The sequence below is a fragment of the Cynara cardunculus genome (assembly GCF_001531365.2).
Source record: "Cynara cardunculus var. scolymus isolate 2C chromosome LG 1, CcrdV1, whole genome shotgun sequence".
In the NCBI taxonomy this organism is placed as follows: Eukaryota; Viridiplantae; Streptophyta; class Magnoliopsida; order Asterales; family Asteraceae; genus Cynara; species Cynara cardunculus.
The window spans coordinates 11010732-11029601 of record NC_037528.1 but is presented as its reverse complement, the minus strand read 5'-3'; the positions used below and the strand labels follow the sequence as shown (position 1 = coordinate 11029601).

Here is an 18870-nt window from a genome sequence, read left to right as displayed (position 1 = left end):
TCGTCAAAACAAAGATATCATCAATAATTATAGAAAAATAGTAACATTATATTTATTGAAAATTACTAAATATTGTTTTATTAATTATTATGATAATTATTAAGTAAAGTGACGATATTAAGTGAATGAGGTTAGATATTGACGGCTGAAAATGAAGCAAAAAATTAAAATGTGGATCATATGATTATGATTGTTAATTAGTAGTAATTAATTAAGGTGATAATGATGTTTAATTATTAATGATGTATTAATCTTGGAGTAAATAAATGTAGAGCACCCATATTTCTGTCCATCTTTACCAAACAAATCTGACAACACATTCATTGGCTTCCATCTTTCCTCCTTCCTTTCTCACTTTAATAATTTACCCTCATTTCCATCTTTATATATCACTTCCATTCCATCACCTTCTTCACCATTCCTCTCTCTCTCTCTCTCTCTCTCTCTCTCTAAACTCTTTGTGTTCTTGCCATATATATATATACACACACACACATACATATATACATATCAAGGTTGATACCTGCAACAAATGGAGTTGGGCAGCATTCTTGATTTTCTTGACAACAAGACCATTTTAGTCACCGGCGCCACTGGTTTTCTTGCCAAAAGTATCCTTCTTCTTTCTCTAAACTCTCTCTCTCTCTCTCTCACTCAATATATATGTATATGTATGCATGTATGTATGTATATGTATGTGCATGTACATGTACGTATGTATAATTGTATGTAGGACAATCCATCACACAAGACATCAAATGAAATTATGTTTAGTACTCACATGCCATACAAAAACACAGTACTTTTGTAAGTGACATGTGATATCATTCACAAAAAATTTATGGATTTGTCTACTATTTACTTCACTTCCAGAATTCACATGGTCAAAGAGAATATATATTTCGACCCCTTCAAAAATCTAATCTTATATTAACTTGGGTTTGTCTGTGTGTTAGTATTTGTCGAGAAGATACTTCGGGTTCAACCAAATGTGAAGAAGTTATATCTTCTTGTAAGAGCTACCGATGCCAAATCCGCCTTGCAACGCTTCAATACTGAGGTATAGAGCGTTTTTAAGTTCGCGTATGCGTCTAACGAGACAATATAACATGATAACGGACAAGACTTGTGTTTTTGAGGTTATATAATTCCCCGTGTTTGTATATTAACATAACATGATAAGGAATTTTCAAAGAAGCAGTTTCCTTCGTTATACACAAATTCATGTGGTCCAGCGAGTGGTTTTACGTTGATATAAAGGTTGTTTCTTAAAAGAATCATATATTAATCGTATGTGATTAATGTTTATCGCACACTTACATATGTCTCGCTAGATGTCACGATCTAATGGAAACCGTTTATGCATGTCGATAGAGTTCATTTCTATAATCGGGCATGTAGATATCGCTTTTGGGTAAAGCATACATTTTTCAAGAATTACAATAGAAAAAATATACGACATTCTTGCACAAAATTCAGGATTTTTATTACAACAGTAATTATTTGTCTGATTATTTCTGGAAATTAATATTTGGTAGTTCAACTTGTACATGGATATGTTAATGGTAGACATCACAATATAGTGGTTCATCAATAATTGGAAATTTCAAAAAATAAAACTAAAAAAATATATTAAATTTTAGATGATTAAAAAACATGTTTATAATTATCAAAGGTTTGATATATTTAATATAAATATTTTCATGAACATAAATATATATATAGGCAGTGGCAAAGGAGTTGTTTAAGATCCTGAAAGAGAAGCATGGTACAAATCTGCAATCTTTCCTGTCGGAAAAAGTTACTCCGGTGGCCGGAGACATCACCAATGAAAATCTGGGAGTAACAGACTCCAATTTGGTTGAAGAGATGTGGAGAAATGTTGATGTCGTTGTGAATGTAGCTGCCACCACCAACTTTGATGAAAGGTACACCTACCTTCCTATTAAACATTAAAGTTTTTATAATATATATATATATATATATATATGTTATATTGTACAACCCTTACATTTGTACAACCAATACAACTCGATCTTAACCGTCCATTTAATGTGATGAATATATAATTTCATAAAAGTTTTGATTGTTTTCAAAATATAAAGTATTGATCATAATTAATAAACTTTATTCATCTTTCATAAATATTTAAATCATAATAAATTAACTTTCATTATTTCCATAAATATTTCAATTTATTGAGTTGCATTGGTTGTACAAATGTGATAGGTTGCATTTGAAACAAACTATATATATATATATATATATATATATATATATATATATATATATATATATATAAATAAACCAATTGTTTTGAAGGACAATATGAAGGATTGTTACGTCAAAATCTATGTTCTAAAGTAGATGTATAATTAAATACAAAGCGGCCCATATTATGGGGATCGAATTCAATGGAGCGGATTTACTTGACATATACCTGTTTCTGGAACTTCTGTAGGAGCTGGCTTAACAAATTAAGCCAATCTTGCTTTTATTATTAATTATGACGTTTATATTATACATGGTTATTAAATAAATTACTGACTTCTTGCAGATATGACGTTGCTCTCGCTTTGAATACCTTCGGAGCTAAAAATGTTTTGAATTTTGCGGCTAAATGTGTCAAAATAAAGTTGCTTCTCCATGTATCCACTGGTTAGTATATTTTCTAATGTCATTTTTATTATTTAAGTTGTAAATTTATATTTCGAATAGCCCTCGTGCAATTGTTTTTGGAAAAAGAAAACGCACAAATAACGTATACCCATCTGATTTTTTTGTTAACCATGTTTGTTCGGATCAACTTGTGCGTACCTCGAATAATTAATGGGGTCTGGAAGAACAACCAAGAAAATCCCACCACATATTTTAGTTTGTAGTATTTTGAAAAAATAGTATTAAAATTCAAGATTTGGTAAAAGAACCCAATAAATATAGATCAATATGTGTGATTTAGTACTTGAGTTTTTTTATTTCTAAGATTCTTGAAATGATAGATCATGAAAACAAAAGGTTAAGTTTTGGACAATTGTGAGGAGATAATTATATAGTTTTAGATAAGCGGTTAAATTAAGATTATACTTGCTTTCAGCTTATGTATCTGGCGAGAAGCCAGGGCTTATACTTGAAACACCGTACAAATTGGGCGAGGCACTTAACGGTGCAAAAGGGTTAGACATCAACGTAGAAAAGAAGATCATCGAAGAAAAACTGAAAGAACTCAGCTCTGATGAAACAGCTACCGCTAAATCCATCACATTGTCCATGAAAGATTTGGGCATTCAAAGGTAAAACATAATGGTTTTGCTGTCATTGCTAATCTTTCTTATAAACTTCAATTTTTGTCTCTTTTTTTTTAATTAAAAATTTAAGATTTATAACAATATATAATATAATTTCTAGTTTTTTAATTCTTTTTCCTTGGTTCCTTCAATCGGTTGGAGTAGATAACATTTATCGTCCTCATTTATTGTTACTGTTATTTTACTTTTAGTTATTAATATTGCATAAAAGTTTGGACTTTTTTTCTTTTTTTTTTTAATCGTAGGGCAAATAAATTTGGATGGCCAAATACGTATGTTTTTACAAAGGCACTGGGAGAGATGATTATCGGGCACTTAAAAGGAGATATACCGTTGGTTATTCTTCGACCAACGATCATCACAAGCACATATAAAGAGCCCTTTCCTGGTTGGATCGAAGGCATAAGGTAACTCTTTATTTTTGTAAACAATATTTCACACCAAATTCAAAATTTTCCTTTTAAAAACAATCTTTGTATTTAAAAATTACAGGACGATAGATAGCTTGGCTATTGGTTATGGCAAGGGCAGATTATCATGTTTCCTCGGCGATCCTGAGTCTGTAATTGATGCGGTAGGTCCTTTAAATAAGTTCAGTTTGTTATTTACTAGAAAACTGTTGCATGACTCACAATGCACAGTGCATACGCATCACTAAGGTTACTTGATTTTCCTTTTGACTTTGCTGACAAAAATGATGTAATTGACAGATACCAGCAGACATGGTGGTAAATGCTATGATTACGACAATTGCAGCTCATGCAAGTCAACCTTGTGAAATAATATATCATGTTGGATCTTCCGTGTCAAACCCTCTGAAGTACAAAGGAATTCAAAAGAGTGGTTATCATTACTTTTCCAAGCATCCGTGGATTAACAAAGACGGCAAGGCAGTTATTGTCAGCGAGGTTAAGGTGTTGAACTCCATGGAGAGCTTTCGTAGATACTTTTCACTTCGTTACTTGCTTCCTTTACAGGTTCATTCTCGTCTTGATCGTGATCCTAATTTTAGTCTTAATCCTCTTTTCTTTATGTGTTTTTCATCTTATTTATGTTTAGTTAATAACTTTTTCGTTCATTTTCAGGCTTTGCACTTTGTGAATTCAGCATTATGCCATGCCTTCAATGGAACATACATGGATCTTAAACGCAAGATCAACTTTGTGCTACGGGTGGTGGAGCTGTACAAACCCTATTTGTTCTCAAAAAGCTTGTAAGTCAATGCTATTTTTCTAATTATTATGAATTAAAGCTTATCCAAATACCATAAATCCTTTTATTCTTTGTTTTGACAGCTACGATGATATGAATACTGAAAAATTGCGTCAAGTAGTAAGAGAAAACGGAGTTGAGGCCAATATGTTCTATTTTGATCCAAAGTTGATTGATTGGGACTACTATTTTGTCAAAATACACATTCCTGGTGCGGTGAAACACGTATTTAAATGATTGTAGAGCTCACAAGGATGAGTTATTTCATATGTTTTGAATATTGTTTTTTTGTGCAAGTGTCAAAAGTTGTCTTTTTTACTTTATTGTTAGTCGTTAATTGAACGGCAAAGTGTATAAGATTTAACGACCAACATGTTATATTATGTAATTTATTTGAAGTGTATTAACATACGTTAAGAATTATGGTAATCTGGTATTAAAATGAGTCATGATTAGCTTCTTGCATCATGCATGGGATGAATAAGTTTATGAGGCAAATGTTTCATACACTACAATAAAATTTGCTTTGCAAGACTTTTAAAATGTTTAAACCTTCTAATATAATACTTCGTAGAACATAAGTTTATATAATCAAACTATAAAGCGTCATATTTAAAAGCGTTACAATAGATTTATAGGACATTTTAGGCGTCTTAACAAACTTTTTAAGACGTTTTTAAAATAAAGCGTCATATTAGTCATTTTATAGGATTCTTTTGAGAAGTGTTATATAAAACCTTCTTTTTATAAGATACTTGTGTTTATAATACATTCTTTCAAATATTATCATATAAAATAGTTAATGTGACACTATATTTTAAAAGCGTTATAAAAAACTTGTTAAAACATCTTATAAACCTATTATAACATTTTTAGATAAGATGCTTTTTGGTTTGGTTATATAAAGTATTTTATTAAGATGCTTAGACAGTGTAGGCATCTCAACATACCAATTTTATTGTAGTGACACATTAGATATATCTTTTTTTTAATTAACCTAGACATCCAACCCGTTATGCGAGCAAACTAATCTCAGGACGACCATCTGCTGCAGATAGCCCAGAGTCACCGCATTTGAACTACCATGGTCACAAGAGGATTTTTTTCCCTCATTAGATTTGAACCTGGGACTCCCAGGTACTTTTGACCATTGAAGTCAACTCAAACCAATCAGACACCACCCTTGTGGTCAGACCTTCATTTCTTATATAAATTAATTCGTGTGGCTCAACATTGTTGCATCTTGCAAGTCTCATGGATAGTTCAACTTAATGTCTTTTTCGTTAAATCATTAAATAATGTTTACTTTTTATTATAATTTTAAGTAATGTTTAAAAATGATTGAATTAGATAAATCATCAAGTATTTATATCTACATTCAACCATTTTATTTCCAACATGTCTTCCTAGAACGAAAAAAAAAAAACATATTGGTTATATCTCAATCTTAATCACCACAAATAATTATGAACGAGTCTTTATTAATTTTATGTTTATCACCAGTTAACTAGGTCAAAAAAGCACCTAGTAACACTTCATATGATGGATTTTGAGGAGTAAAGGTAAGGGATCATGTCTTCGAAGAAAAAGTTAGTTTTACTAAAATCGAATGTTTGATATGGGTTTTGTGTTTTTATCAAGATTTCCAGAGCCATTATCCATAGGTAGGAAACACTTAGTGACTCGTACCTCCTACGATGAAATGGAAGTTATCTTGTTAAACAATGTCATATCTTTAAATGAGAGTACTTGTACGTTTTGACTAAACTAGGTTTGGTTTGTCGAAAATTGTTATTTTCGTTCATATCTTTTTGAAATTTCGGGTTTCATTCATGTATTTTATAATTCATTGATATTTATGCTTATTATACTTAGGGGGTGTTTGTGATTGCTTATCTGAAACAACTTATGCTTTTCTACAAAAGCACTTATCGACTTATTATAAGTCAGAAGAGTTTAACTTTTTCAAAAACCTCTTATTATCGGTTTGACACCGGTATAAGTTGTTTATCCAAACACTCAAAAGTGTTTATTATCGTGTCACACCGGAATAAGTCAATAAGTTGTTTTTATAAGCAATCTCAAATGTCCCTTTAATGATAAACAAATACATTGTTACTGTAAATTAATGTGTTATTATTAGTTAATAGGGATGGCAAAAAAATTCAAAACCAATGATGAAAACCGAAACTTTCGGGCCGAATTCGAGGACATTTTACGGAGACGGTTTTAGCTATCTGTTTCAGGAACCGAAATACCAATACCCGACCCGTTGTCATTCCTGTTAGTTACACCATATTTGGTGTAAGTTTAGTTAACGTTTTCTTATATATTTTTTTAAAATATAAAAGAGAATTACTCGTTTTAGCACCGAAATAATTATTTTCATCATCCGGACTTTATCCTCTCCCCCTGTATTCGCCTTCAATCCATATTATTTGTCCCCAAAAAAATGGCGTCAGCCACTTTAAGCCGTACTTTCTACAATCTCAGCAGCCTTGGCTGCTCCAGACCTCAGGCTCCAAGAAGTTCGGACTCTCGCCGTCGCGTCGGAACCGGGGTGAGGAGGACTGAAGTCCGATGTGAGGCGGTTGGAGTCGCAGCCGAAAACCGGGAGCAGCTGGTGACCACCGTTAAGAACGGGAATGATTCACTGGAGATATGCAGAGTACTCAATGGAATGTGGCAGACGAGTGGTGGTTGGGGAAGAATCGACCGTGATGATGCCGTTGACGCTATGCTCAAGTATGCCGATGCTGGCCTCTCCACCTTCGATATGGCTGATCACTGTAAAATCCTTGAATTCCATCTTATTTTATAATGAAACCCGAGTTTCGTTTACGTTATATGTAATAAATTTAATTGCTATTTGTCTATTCAGTCTCGTTAATACATGGATTCCTATAATTTGTAATCCGTTCGAGTGAAATTTCTTATGCTCACAGTCTACAGAATATGTATTTCACTGTAGTTAATTAACCAAACCGTATTGTGTTCGAGAAAGGAGATGGAGGAGTATTTTGGGACTAAACACGTGGCGGCATCTGGATCAAAGGCCAAATATTTATCTTTTTGTTTGAATTAAAATAAAGAAAAATGTTTGTGGTTGTGAATTATGAGCTCCCTGTTGATTCGTTTCAGAGATAACAAAATACACATAGGACTCTTGTTATTTTTCTTGCGCCGCCTTCTATTCTTCAAAATGACTGAGTTGTTGAGCCACTCATTCACTCACTTCACCTTGGATTCAACCAAACAAAAGTCTAGTAGAGGAGTTGAAACTCGAAAACTGATCTCAAAAACAGTCCATTGTGTGTTAACAGAAGACAAAAAACTGGCTGTGGTTAAGAATGGGAAAGATTCGTTAGAAATTTGCCGTGTAGTTAATGGGATGTGGCAGACTAGTGGTGGATGGGGCAAGATTGATAGGGAGGATGCAGTTGATGCCATGATCCGCTACGCTGATGCTGGCTTTTCCACCTTTGATATGGCTGATATATGTAAGGTCCCAATAGAATATGTAGTTAGCCGGTATTGTCTTGGTGGTTTTATTATATTCTATGTTTTCAGACTTCTTTCTCCTAGGTGGTGTTTGGTTTGCATAATAGACTCTATAGGAACTGAAATCCGTCAATGGAATTGGAATTCGAAGGAATGGGAATGGAATTTATCCACATTCTTGTTTCATAGCTGCATATGAATGAATAAATAAATAATCCTGAAATTTCAGTAACAAGAACGCTAGCTATTTTTGTGAAAGCACTCTCTTTCTCAAAGGCATAACTCTTTTTCCGTATTTTTGTTTCTGTATAGTGTTTTATGGGTAAACAACTACTATGGTTTCTGGCTTGTTTTAATCAACTAGTTTAATGTGGCAGATGGGCCTGCAGAAGATCTCTATGGCATATTCATTAATCGTGTCCGCCGAGAGCGTCCACCTGAGTTTTTAGAAAATGTCAAAGGGTTTGTTATACTTGCTTTTTATTCAAGTGGTGTTTAATCCTTGCCTGATAATTTGTGGCTCTTACTCTGAATATATAACCAAATTTGAATGTCTTCATCAAACTAAAGACGCAAATTATGCTTAGCAAATATCTACATGCTTGATTTACTTTCTGGAAATTATGCACAACTATCGTCTCAACTGATTCTGGGGATTTATCATCTAATCATATTTTCTTGCTCTGATATGCAGGCTTACCAAGTGGGTGCCACCACCAGTTAAAATGACGAGCAGTTATGTCCAGAAAAACATCGATATTTCACGAAAGAGAATGGATGTTGCTTCCTTGGATATGCTTCAATTTCATTGGTATTGATTGCATTCTCTCTTGTTTCTTGCAAATTTAAGATAGATCTTGTGAGTATTATACTTTTACTTGAACAAATTCACAAACCTGGTGGTGGGAATTAATTGGTGTCTTTTATGTCAGACTAAATAAATCTAGTAAAATAACTGGGAAGAAAATATCGTGAATGTAAACTTAATTGTGATCTATCAAAATTAAGAGAACTGCTAAAAGAATTAAACAGTTGATGTTCTCGAACTTTCAAGAAATTCAGGGAAGAACAACTTGCAAGCTATAGTATATGTTGCATCCGTTCTAGACAAAATTATGATGTTTCAAATTGATAACTACATTAGATAGTTACTTTCTCTAGATTTACCTTTACAAATGATGAAGAATGTTACTGGTGGACCATGATCTTTGCAGTGTAGATGGAATAGTAATTGTTGAATTGGGAATGTCATGTAACCTTGAACCCCATACTTAATCGTACATATTCTTCTTCAAACAGACTTGAAAAGGAAATCTATATGGATATTCTTTCCTGAATATTGCAAGTATCTTATTTCTTATTGTTTCAATTTCTTATTCTTATTCTGTTCAAGAATCTGAATGGTCATAGTTTATGTATTGAGCAATTATTTCCAAGTTCATGTTGGTGACAATCCAGTTACTCAACAACTTAGCTCTAGTCAACAACCGTAAAAACTCAATTACTTGGGGTTGTCTTGTGCCTACCTTACTCTTCCTGTTGATAAGATGGATTCCATCCTCTCTGCCTAAATAAAATCTAGGAAAATGATTGACTCATTAAGCATGCTTTTTTGCTTCTCAAATCAGGTGGGATTACGCCAATCCTGGCTATCTTGACGCCCTTAAACACCTTACAGATTTGAAAGAAGAAGGTTTGTTCTTATTAATTGCGTTTCTCTTCTGATGAATTTCTTGACAAGACTGGATAAGGTCATCATTCTGTTTGCAGGTAAGATTAAGACAATAGCTTTGACTAACTTTGATACGGAGAGGTTACAGATTATATTGGAAAATGGGATTCCAATTGTCAGCAATCAGGTAATAAAATTTGATGCTCGCAGTTTCATATGTATATCTTGCTCCGAGTTCCAGTTTATAGTTATTATTACCATCTACGTGTTAATGTTATCAGGTCCAGCATTCGATTGTGGACATGCGACCTCAACAAAAGATGGCAGAACTCTGTCAGCTCACTGGAGTAAAACTGATAACGTCTCTCTCTCCCCCTCCCTCCCTCCCTCCTCTCTTTCTCTGTCTCACATGGCATGCAATGTTTTGATTTCCGCTTCTCTATAAATGATATATTGCTTTTTCTTGCTTTTCTATTGGCATAGAACTGTTCCAAATTGGTTACATTATACAGAATGATCTATTTCGACAGGGGAATCATTATATTAAACATTAATTTGATGCATCACCTTTATGAAACAGTGCTTGGGTTGGGGGCTTTCCTAGATGGACTGGGTTTTCCAGCTTTCTTTCACAGACTAATGGTCTGTTTCTCATGCAGCTATGGAACAGTAATGGGTGGACTATTATCCGAGAAGTTCTTGGATACCAACTTGTCAATCCCTTTTGCTGGACCTCCACTCAACACTCCTTCCCTTCAGAAGTACAAAAGGGTATGTTACATTAATGTGGAAAAACGAGAGACATTTAAATTTGTGGAATAAGAACATAAGAAAAGCATTTAAAAAATATGTTGAAAACAGTAAATGTAGTGCTAAGTTTTGAAAAAACAAGCTAGAAGTAAGCAACCAAAAAAATCAAACAGAAGCAATCATGACACAATACAGTATCACATCAAAATGAGAAAAATTCAAGTAGTCATGCAAAAAAATTATGTGCTTAAACATATAAAGCGTATCTTTTCTTAGGTGAATATCATTTGGGGTCTGCATACTTCTCACCCTCCCCATACCCCACCTTAGGTGGGTTATAATGGGTTTGTTTGGTCGGGTATTGAATCATAACCAACGTAACCCCAAATGATATCCATTATTGTGAATCATAACCTCCGTGAACCCAAATGATAAAAAACCGGGTAAGGTTTTTGTATCTGCTAACTGATGGTGCAAATTTTGTTGCAAGTTGTGTTACAATTCATGGTAAAAATAACACCCTCCAATCTATATAGTAATGTATAATAACGTAACCAAGTGATGTTTAGCCCAACGGTATCTGTGAATCTCTAAAACTCTTAGGTCGTCGGGTTCATGTGTCTTTAGGTTTACCATTTTATGAGTTTGTTCACCATTTCATAGGGAAAAAAACAAGTATAATAATGAAGAAATTAGAAACTTGTGAAGCAATGTTAAAGCTTATTTCCATCTCAAGAACAAGATAATCAAGTATGGGGCAACTTGAGAAATGAAAATGATGAATTTTGAGTAGTGGGTATATTAAGTGAGAATATATATACCTATCACAGATGGTTGATGCGTGGGGCGGATGGAGTCTGTTCCAAGGTCTGCTTAAAACTCTAAATCAGGTAGCATCGAAACATGGAGTCTCCATTTCAAGCGTTGCTGTGAAATACATACTAGATCAGGTAAATCCACTCGATCCCCTTGCTTCCAAATATGTCTTTTTACATTGTGATGGATTAGTAAGTGAAAATCGTGCTGTGATTGCAGCCATGTGTAGCAGGGTCAATGGTAGGTGTACGACTTGGATTATCGGAACATATCAAAGACAATACTGCTATATTCTCACTTACACTTGATGAAGAAGATGTAAACAGCATTAAAGAAGTTACGAGTAAAGGAAAAGATCTGCTGAGAGTGATTGGTGACTGTGGAGATGAATATAGACGTGCATAAGCCAGCCACTATGGTTGCAGCCATCGGCATAAAGCGTTTGGATTGGTGAGCTCAAATACTTGAATCTTGTTCGAACCCATCTTCGGTAGTTCAGTCGATTGTGTATGCTGTTGGGTCATTTCAGAGCCACCATTAGGGTCTAAATGAAAGGGAGATCCACACACACCACCACATTTACGCACTATTGTTGTATTATGTATTGAACAGACGCATGAAGTTTGTTTTCCAAGCTCTCTTTAAGATGGTATTTAGCCACTATAATCAAGTATGGTATCCACCCCACAAGAAGACTGATTATTATACATCTAGTGAAAAATCAATTTTAACATCAGATTAAATTGTGAACACACATCGTATTGGTAGAAGTATTGTCCAATGGAATGTTATTTTCCACGATATAAATGCATTAAGGGTATAATGAGTTATGCGTCAGGTATATCGATTGAAGTGATGTTTGGATCTACCTCATAATCAAAAGTGATTGAAGGACAACCCTAATTGGATCACCAACTTCATTTTCATCATCCAACTTGGTTTGACGTCAAAACTCCAAGTCAATACAGTTAGACGAATTTGTATTTGGGTCAAACCTATGCTCTTCGACACTAGGCAATATATAAAAAAAATGATGCTTTAACGTGGAATTTGCTTCCGTGACAAGAAGGGGACTACATCTTTTACATTCTACATTTCTTTTTTACATTTAACAAAATCATTAAATTCTATTTCTATCAAACCCGGATTTTACAATTATAGTTGACAATTACTTCAATAACAATAATAACAAGAAACGAAGAATCGATTTGAGAACCACTGCTTAAGATTTGAAAAGACCAGAATTATCTAATATAATTTTCAAAATTAAAGTTTTAAAGAAATAATAGAAAATTCAATCAAAACACAATATTTTACACTTATAACTTAAACAAATAAAAATATAATAAAAAATCAACATAACATGTTTTTAAAATGTATTATTGAAGAATTTTTTTTTATTAATTGTGACATACAAAATAAACATATCATGAATTATTGCCAAAAAGAACAAATAAATCACATGGACACCGCTAGCTTACTTTAGACTTTAGAGTAAGATTCAATTTGGTCCCTAATATTTGTAATTTTCAATGGATAACATTTTTAAAAAATTTAAGAATTTAAATTCGGTGCCTCATATTTGTGAAGTTCCAGTAGTTTTGGTCTATCTGCTCAATGGTTGTTAACCTTTTTCATTATGTCTAATTAAATGAGATGTATTTTACTCATTTCCTTTATATGCGAATAAAAGAACGTATTATGTTTTTTATTTTTAATTATAAAATAAAAATGAAAAGTTGTGGTTAAGATTTTTCTTTTCTTTTTCTATTTTACATTAAAAAATAAGAATGTTTTTTAATTTTATAAAATTAAGAAAATTGTGAAAATGTTTAAAATATTTTTTATTTAACTGAATTATAACGAAATAATTAACCACTATTAAACAGAGTAACCATAACCATTAGTATTTGACAAATATAGAAGACGAAATCTGAGTTTTTGAAATTTAGAAACAACACCATTGAAAGTTGCAAAAATGAGGACCAAAACTAACGTTTACTATTTTTTTTATAAAAGTTTCAAAATTTTAATTAAGAGAATTTAATTACTGTAATGGTTGTTTAACAATTGCTGAATTATTTAGTGTAGAATGATTAAGTATTCAAAATGATTAAGATGCTTCTCATGATATAGTGCAAAATGAAATATAATTATTTGGTAATTGTTTATACTGACATTAGGGCACTGAATGGTTAAGGGAAACTCATGATACAAAATCATCAGAGGGTCTTAGAACCATTAAGAGTCAAACTTTCTTTTTTGTCAAACAAAACAAGATTCACCTCTTAACAATTCAAATGTTCTTTCCTAATGTAACTATTAAAAGGTAAATAAACAACCCCTTAATCCTGAACTCAATTATTATTATTTAAAAAAATAATAATTCAACAACTAAAGTTTATAGAATGGTTAAAATCAACATAATATGTTATTTAAGTTTTTAAAAATAAAAATTAAAACAAAATAAGTTTGATTTTCAAGACGAACAAAAAAAAAGTCGTATTTATACATTTTCTATATACACTTCCTCCTCTTTCTTTAAACCCTAGACCCCTGCTTCAAATCACCCTTCTCCTCCTTCCTAAGCGGCAGCAACTCTTCGGAGGTAAAAAAACCCTTTCTAGGGTTCACTCATTTCCCCTGTCTGTAGTCTTTGTTGCTACTGGAACGTTAACTATCTGGTTGTAAGTATAAAAAGTTAGAAGAAATCATCGATTTCTGTTTGTTTTTCAGGGTTAATTTGAAGGAATCAAGAGAATGTTAGTGCTTTTTGAAACCCCAGCGGGTTTTGCTCTTTTCAAAGTATTGGATGAAGGAAAGCTCTCCAAAGTTGATGTGAGTATATACACATAATACAAGGGCAGACATAAGTCTGTGTGTTTGTATGATTTTTGATTATATTGATTTTGTGTTTATAGGACTTGTGGAAGGAGTTCTCGTCTTCCGATACAGCCAGACAGGTTTGTTTTTCAATTATTGATTCTTTTTCTTCAATGAAAGAAATAACATGATTGCTTTACATTTTGCGACGTTTTCTTATGTAGATTAAGCATGCAACATCGTATGCCTCTTTTGCTTTTAGTAGTTGATTATGGGAAATCATCATTCATAGGATTAGATATATGTTTCTTCCGAGGTTGTGTTTTGTACACAACTGGGCAGCAAAATTTGTTCTCTGTGTGATTACTTCGCTTGATGTTTCTGCAATGGCAATGCTAGAACTAGATGGATGTGGATGCAATGATGGATTCTTTCAATGGATCTTATTTTAAAGTTCACAAACTGAACCAATTGAGAGAAGATCCAGTGATGACCTATGGTTTTCTGTATCAAGATATGACTTTTGTAGAATATATATCTGTTGGCTGTAAATTGAGGCATGAAAAGAGTATGAATATGATTTTTCTTCGTTTTAGTTCGTTCATCTTGTATTTCCCTGATGATGTTTGTCGCTTTTTTATCTGCGTGGATTCTTCTCTACCATATATCTTAATATGTGTACTTATGAGCTCACTTACCAATAGGTGGTAAAGCTAAAAGCTTTTTCCAAATTTGAGAACACATCAGAAGCACTATCAGCAGCTACCCTGTTGATCGACAGCAAACCCAGCAAAGGTTTACGCAAGTTCTTGCGTGCTCATTGTGATGGTGAGACGTTGGCTGTTGCAGACTCGAAACTTGGAAATGTGATCAAGGAAAAGCTGGTAAGTTTGTACTTTTGGTTCAAAGAAGTGTGATAGTTACATCTTATGCTTTCATTTTTTTGTATATTTCTTTCTCTATATTTGAATTTAAAATCAAATGGACCCTTCTTGCAGCAAATTGAATGTGTTCACAACCAAACTGTTATGGAACTTATGAGAGGGGTGAGAAGTCAATTGACAGAACTCATAACTGGTTTAGGCGCACAAGATCTAGCCCCGATGAGCTTGGGTTTATCTCATAGCCTGTCCAGATACAAGCTTAAGTTCAGTCCTGATAAGGTAAGATGTTGACGTTATCTTTCTTGCTATTAATTATATTATTTTTCATTCTATTGACCTTTTAATTGGCAAAAGCATATGCTTTTTTCAATCTGTTATTTTGTAATTAGTTAATTTGTGTCCTCCATATATTAGATGATACTACCACTAGTTCTTTGTATGAAAATTTTAAATGAAGTTACTTGCAGGTATGTGGTATAGTTATTAGCAATAAGCGCATCTTAGCTAAGTAACATAGTTGATATGTCGGGATATTACATGAACCATTAAGGTGAATGTATGTAGATTTGTATGGATAAGATTCTGAACAGCTTGTTCTATACCTATGATCGTACCAGGTGGATACAATGATCATTCAAGCTATTGGCTTGTTGGATGATCTTGATAAAGAGCTTAACACTTACGCAATGAGGGTCCGTGAATGGTATGGTTGGCATTTTCCGGAGCTTGCAAAGATCGTACAAGACAACATTCTTTATGCCAAGGCCGTCAAGCTCATGGGTTACCGGACAAATGCTGCAAAACTTGATTTCTCTGAGGTATAGATTTGCTTTATTTTCTTGTTCTAATGAGATAATTGTTCTTTTGATCAGTTGATCATATATCCGATGCTTACAAGTTTGTGGTTTTAATTGTCAACAGATATTGACAGAAGAGATTGAGGCCGAACTAAAAGAGTCGGCTGTAGTTTCCATGGGAACTGAAGTCAGTGATCTTGATTTGGTGAACATCAAGGATCTGTGTGATCAAGTACTGTCTCTTTCAGAATACAGAGCGCAGCTGTATGATTATTTGAAGAGCAGGATGAATACGATTGCCCCAAATCTCACTGCTATTGTCGGAGAACTTGTTGGTGCTCGCCTCATTGCTCATGGGGGTAGCTTGTTGAATCTTGCAAAACAACCTGGGAGTACGGTTCAGATCCTCGGTGCTGAAAAAGCTCTTTTTAGGGCACTGAAGACAAAACATGCAACTCCCAAATACGGGCTTATCTACCATGCAAGTTTAATTGGTCAAGCTGCACCAAAGCACAAGGGAAAGATTTCACGTTCTCTTGCTGCCAAAGCATCCTTAGCAATTCGATACGATGCTCTTGGTGAGAGCCAAGACAATTCTATGGGAATGGAGAACCGTCTCAAGGTATTGTAAACATATACATGCATATTATGGGGTTGCTTGTTTTTGGGTCAACACTGGTTTTTGACATCTTTTTGTATGTATTGTAGCTTGAAGCAAGACTAAGGAATCTTGAAGGGCGAGAACTTGGGCGTTCTGCTGGATCAACTAAAGGCAAACCCAAGATTGAGGTTTACAACAAAGATCTCAAGAAAGGGGATGGAGCGATGATAACTCCTGCCAAGGTCTTGTTTCACTCCTGTTATCTTGTTAAATTCAATATCCCGTCTAGTATTATACTAAATTGATATTGGTATGTTCTGCAGACTTACAATATAGCAGCAGATTCTGTTCTTGGGCGGATAGAAGCAGAGGCTGTGGAAGACAAAGAGATGGTATCAGAAGGTGTTGATGAAGGGAAGAAGGACAAAAAGAAGAAGAAGAAGAAGGGTGTTGGTGAGGAAGAAGTGGGTGTGACAGAAGATGGAGCTGCAGATGGAGAAGTTGGTAAAAAGAAAGAGAAAAAGAAAAAGAAGCGTGCAGCCGAGGAAGCTGCTGAAGTGGCGAAGGAAGAGGAGGATGGAATGAAGAAGAAAAAGAAGAGAAAACATGCAGAAGCTGAAGGTGAAGGTGAAAAGGGAAGTAAGAAGAAAGATAAGAAAAAGAAGAAGAGAGAAGAGTAAGAATGTATGGTTATGGTTATGGTGAATTTTGGGTATGTTGAGAACAGGTTTTAGTGTTGATTGGCAGCATATGGACACATGTATTAGTCTTTTGTAGGCAGTGGAGAAATGGTTTTTTCCTTTCTTTTTGTTACTTGATGACTGATTTCTTTTTCCTACTTCTACTTGTTGTCTGCCAGTGAAGATTGGCTTGGAAACCAACCTATCAACATTGTTGTGCTAATTGGTCTTGTTCAAGTGTCTTCTCAAATGTCTCCTACAAATCAAACTGTTTTTTTCATTGCGATAAAAGCTAAAAACCTCTTACTTTTCTCTTATTTGTTAAGAGATAAACCCATGTCTTGTTAGTCTTTTAGGGTACCTTTTGGTACACTGGACAGAACAGGACAGAGATTTGTCTCATGTTTGGCATTAATTTTATGTGGAACAAAATAGAACAGGTCTGTACCACCCCTATCCCATGGAACAGGGTGGAACATACTTATATTTTACCAATATAACCTCAAAATAAAACTTAATTCTCTTTCAAAACATTAAATAGGTCTCTCTTTTACATTTTATTCATTCTTTAAATTTTATTTATTGTATTTTATGTTTCTTAAACTTTCTTTTTACTATCCTCAAAATATTATTTTTATACGGTTTCTATATTTTTATTAATTTATGTAATTTATTATATATTAACAATAAAAAATAATGTAGAAAAGAGATAAAAAAATAGAAAACCACATAAACTTTTTATTTGGTGTCATTTTAATTATTTTGACGAAAACTTCAAATGATATATTTTGTTATAAAAAATAATTATTCTATTATAATTTAATAAATTACTTAAATTGTTTTCTTGATGTTTCGATATTATATTTACCTTTTTCATATATTATTAGTTAATTATGAAATCATGTATTTTTGCGAATATATTTTTGCAAGTAGTTGTGGTTTGATGTAAGTTATACTTTGCACACCATATTTGTTAACATTTATATTGATTATTTAGTTAAAAAAAACACTAAACAACTCACTGGGGGTAAATCAGTCATTTTAACCAGTTTTGTCCAGTCTTGTCATGTCTTACCAAACGTTGAACAGTTGTCCTGTTATGTTATGTCCTATCATGTCCTATCCTGTCTGCGTACCAAACGCACCCTTAATGCAATATTATTTCCCAAAAATCTCTTCTAACCTTATTACAACTTGCTATGTATATAGACATTATTATGAGGTTCAGGTTTTTGATAAACTTTTGATATTGTTTATTTATTTTTATTATATAATTAATTTATTATTAAATTATTTATTTATAAATAATATTTAATACCCGATTCAATTAAATTAAATTAAATTAAATTAAATTTAAGTTGCATACTTAATAAATCATTAACGATTTTTTGAATGTTAAATATTATGTTATTTATCATATTATAAATTATGCTTAATAATTAAGCATAAAGAAGGGAACTTGTTGAAAATAGTTTGAAATAGACGAGTAATGTTTCAAATTTTATTATTTGAAAATAAGTGTAATACTTATAAAAAAAAATTCTTGATAATCTATACTATATTATAAAGCATTTGACAAAAACTTTTAAAAACCATTTTTTATACATGAAGTACTGTTTATTGATGTATATTACTTAAAATTTAAGATTACAAGTAAATTGTGCATAAGTACAACTTATTAAAGATTAATATTTGAATTCGTGTAACTAACCACAGATAAACATAATCAAATATTGGATAAACATCTCATTTTAAATATAAAAAATCTAAAATATAATTAAGATAATCATTGAGTTCTAACAGAATACTTAGTTATTATCTTTATAAAA

General features: G+C 32.9%; 3 protein-coding genes across 3 annotated transcripts; all 3 read left to right on the top strand.

The window, feature by feature from the left end:
- Window positions 1–532: 532 nt before the first annotated feature.
- LOC112520301 (alcohol-forming fatty acyl-CoA reductase) lies at window positions 533–4953 on the top strand. The gene is made up of 10 exons (XM_025128633.1): window positions 533–611; window positions 957–1060; window positions 1726–1928; window positions 2558–2658; window positions 3095–3290; window positions 3551–3712; window positions 3798–3879; window positions 4016–4282; window positions 4391–4518; window positions 4601–4953. Exons 1-10 carry the CDS (start codon window positions 533–535, stop codon window positions 4752–4754), a joined length of 1476 nt encoding a protein of 491 aa, XP_024984401.1. The 3' UTR covers window positions 4755–4953.
- Window positions 4954–7077: 2124 nt separating this feature from the next.
- On the top strand, window positions 7078–11943 carry LOC112519860 (flagellar radial spoke protein 5). Its single transcript, XM_025128171.1, is given in 10 exon segments — window positions 7078–7226; window positions 7228–7306; window positions 8396–8480; window positions 8713–8829; window positions 9647–9711; window positions 9789–9877; window positions 9972–10051; window positions 10350–10461; window positions 11271–11390; window positions 11476–11943. Coding segments are annotated over 10 exon segments (981 nt in total). The 5' UTR covers window positions 7078–7178; the 3' UTR covers window positions 11662–11943.
- A 1851-nt stretch (window positions 11944–13794) lies between these two features.
- Window positions 13795–17264, top strand: LOC112521271 (probable nucleolar protein 5-2). The gene is made up of 9 exons (XM_025130447.1): window positions 13795–13864; window positions 13993–14094; window positions 14178–14219; window positions 14784–14963; window positions 15078–15242; window positions 15581–15781; window positions 15885–16382; window positions 16469–16603; window positions 16685–17264. Exons 2-9 carry the CDS (start codon window positions 14017–14019, stop codon window positions 17039–17041), a joined length of 1656 nt encoding a protein of 551 aa, XP_024986215.1. The 5' UTR covers window positions 13795–13864; window positions 13993–14016; the 3' UTR covers window positions 17042–17264.
- The last annotated feature ends 1606 nt before the right edge of the window (window positions 17265–18870 follow it).

Coding starts and splice junctions, on each gene's coding strand:
- LOC112521271 (XM_025130447.1), top strand. CDS start 14,017: ATGTTAGTGCTTTTTGAAACCCCAGCGGGTTTTGCTCTTTTCAAAGTA. Junction 15,782..15,884: donor CAAAACTTGATTTCTCTGAG/GTATAGATTTGC, acceptor AATTGTCAACAG/ATATTGACAGAAGAGATTGA. Junction 16,604..16,684: donor CGATGATAACTCCTGCCAAG/GTCTTGTTTCAC, acceptor TATGTTCTGCAG/ACTTACAATATAGCAGCAGA.
- LOC112520301 (XM_025128633.1), top strand. CDS start 533: ATGGAGTTGGGCAGCATTCTTGATTTTCTTGACAACAAGACCATTTTA. Junction 612..956: donor CACTGGTTTTCTTGCCAAAA/GTATCCTTCTTC, acceptor TCTGTGTGTTAG/TATTTGTCGAGAAGATACTT. Junction 3,880..4,015: donor CTGAGTCTGTAATTGATGCG/GTAGGTCCTTTA, acceptor TGTAATTGACAG/ATACCAGCAGACATGGTGGT.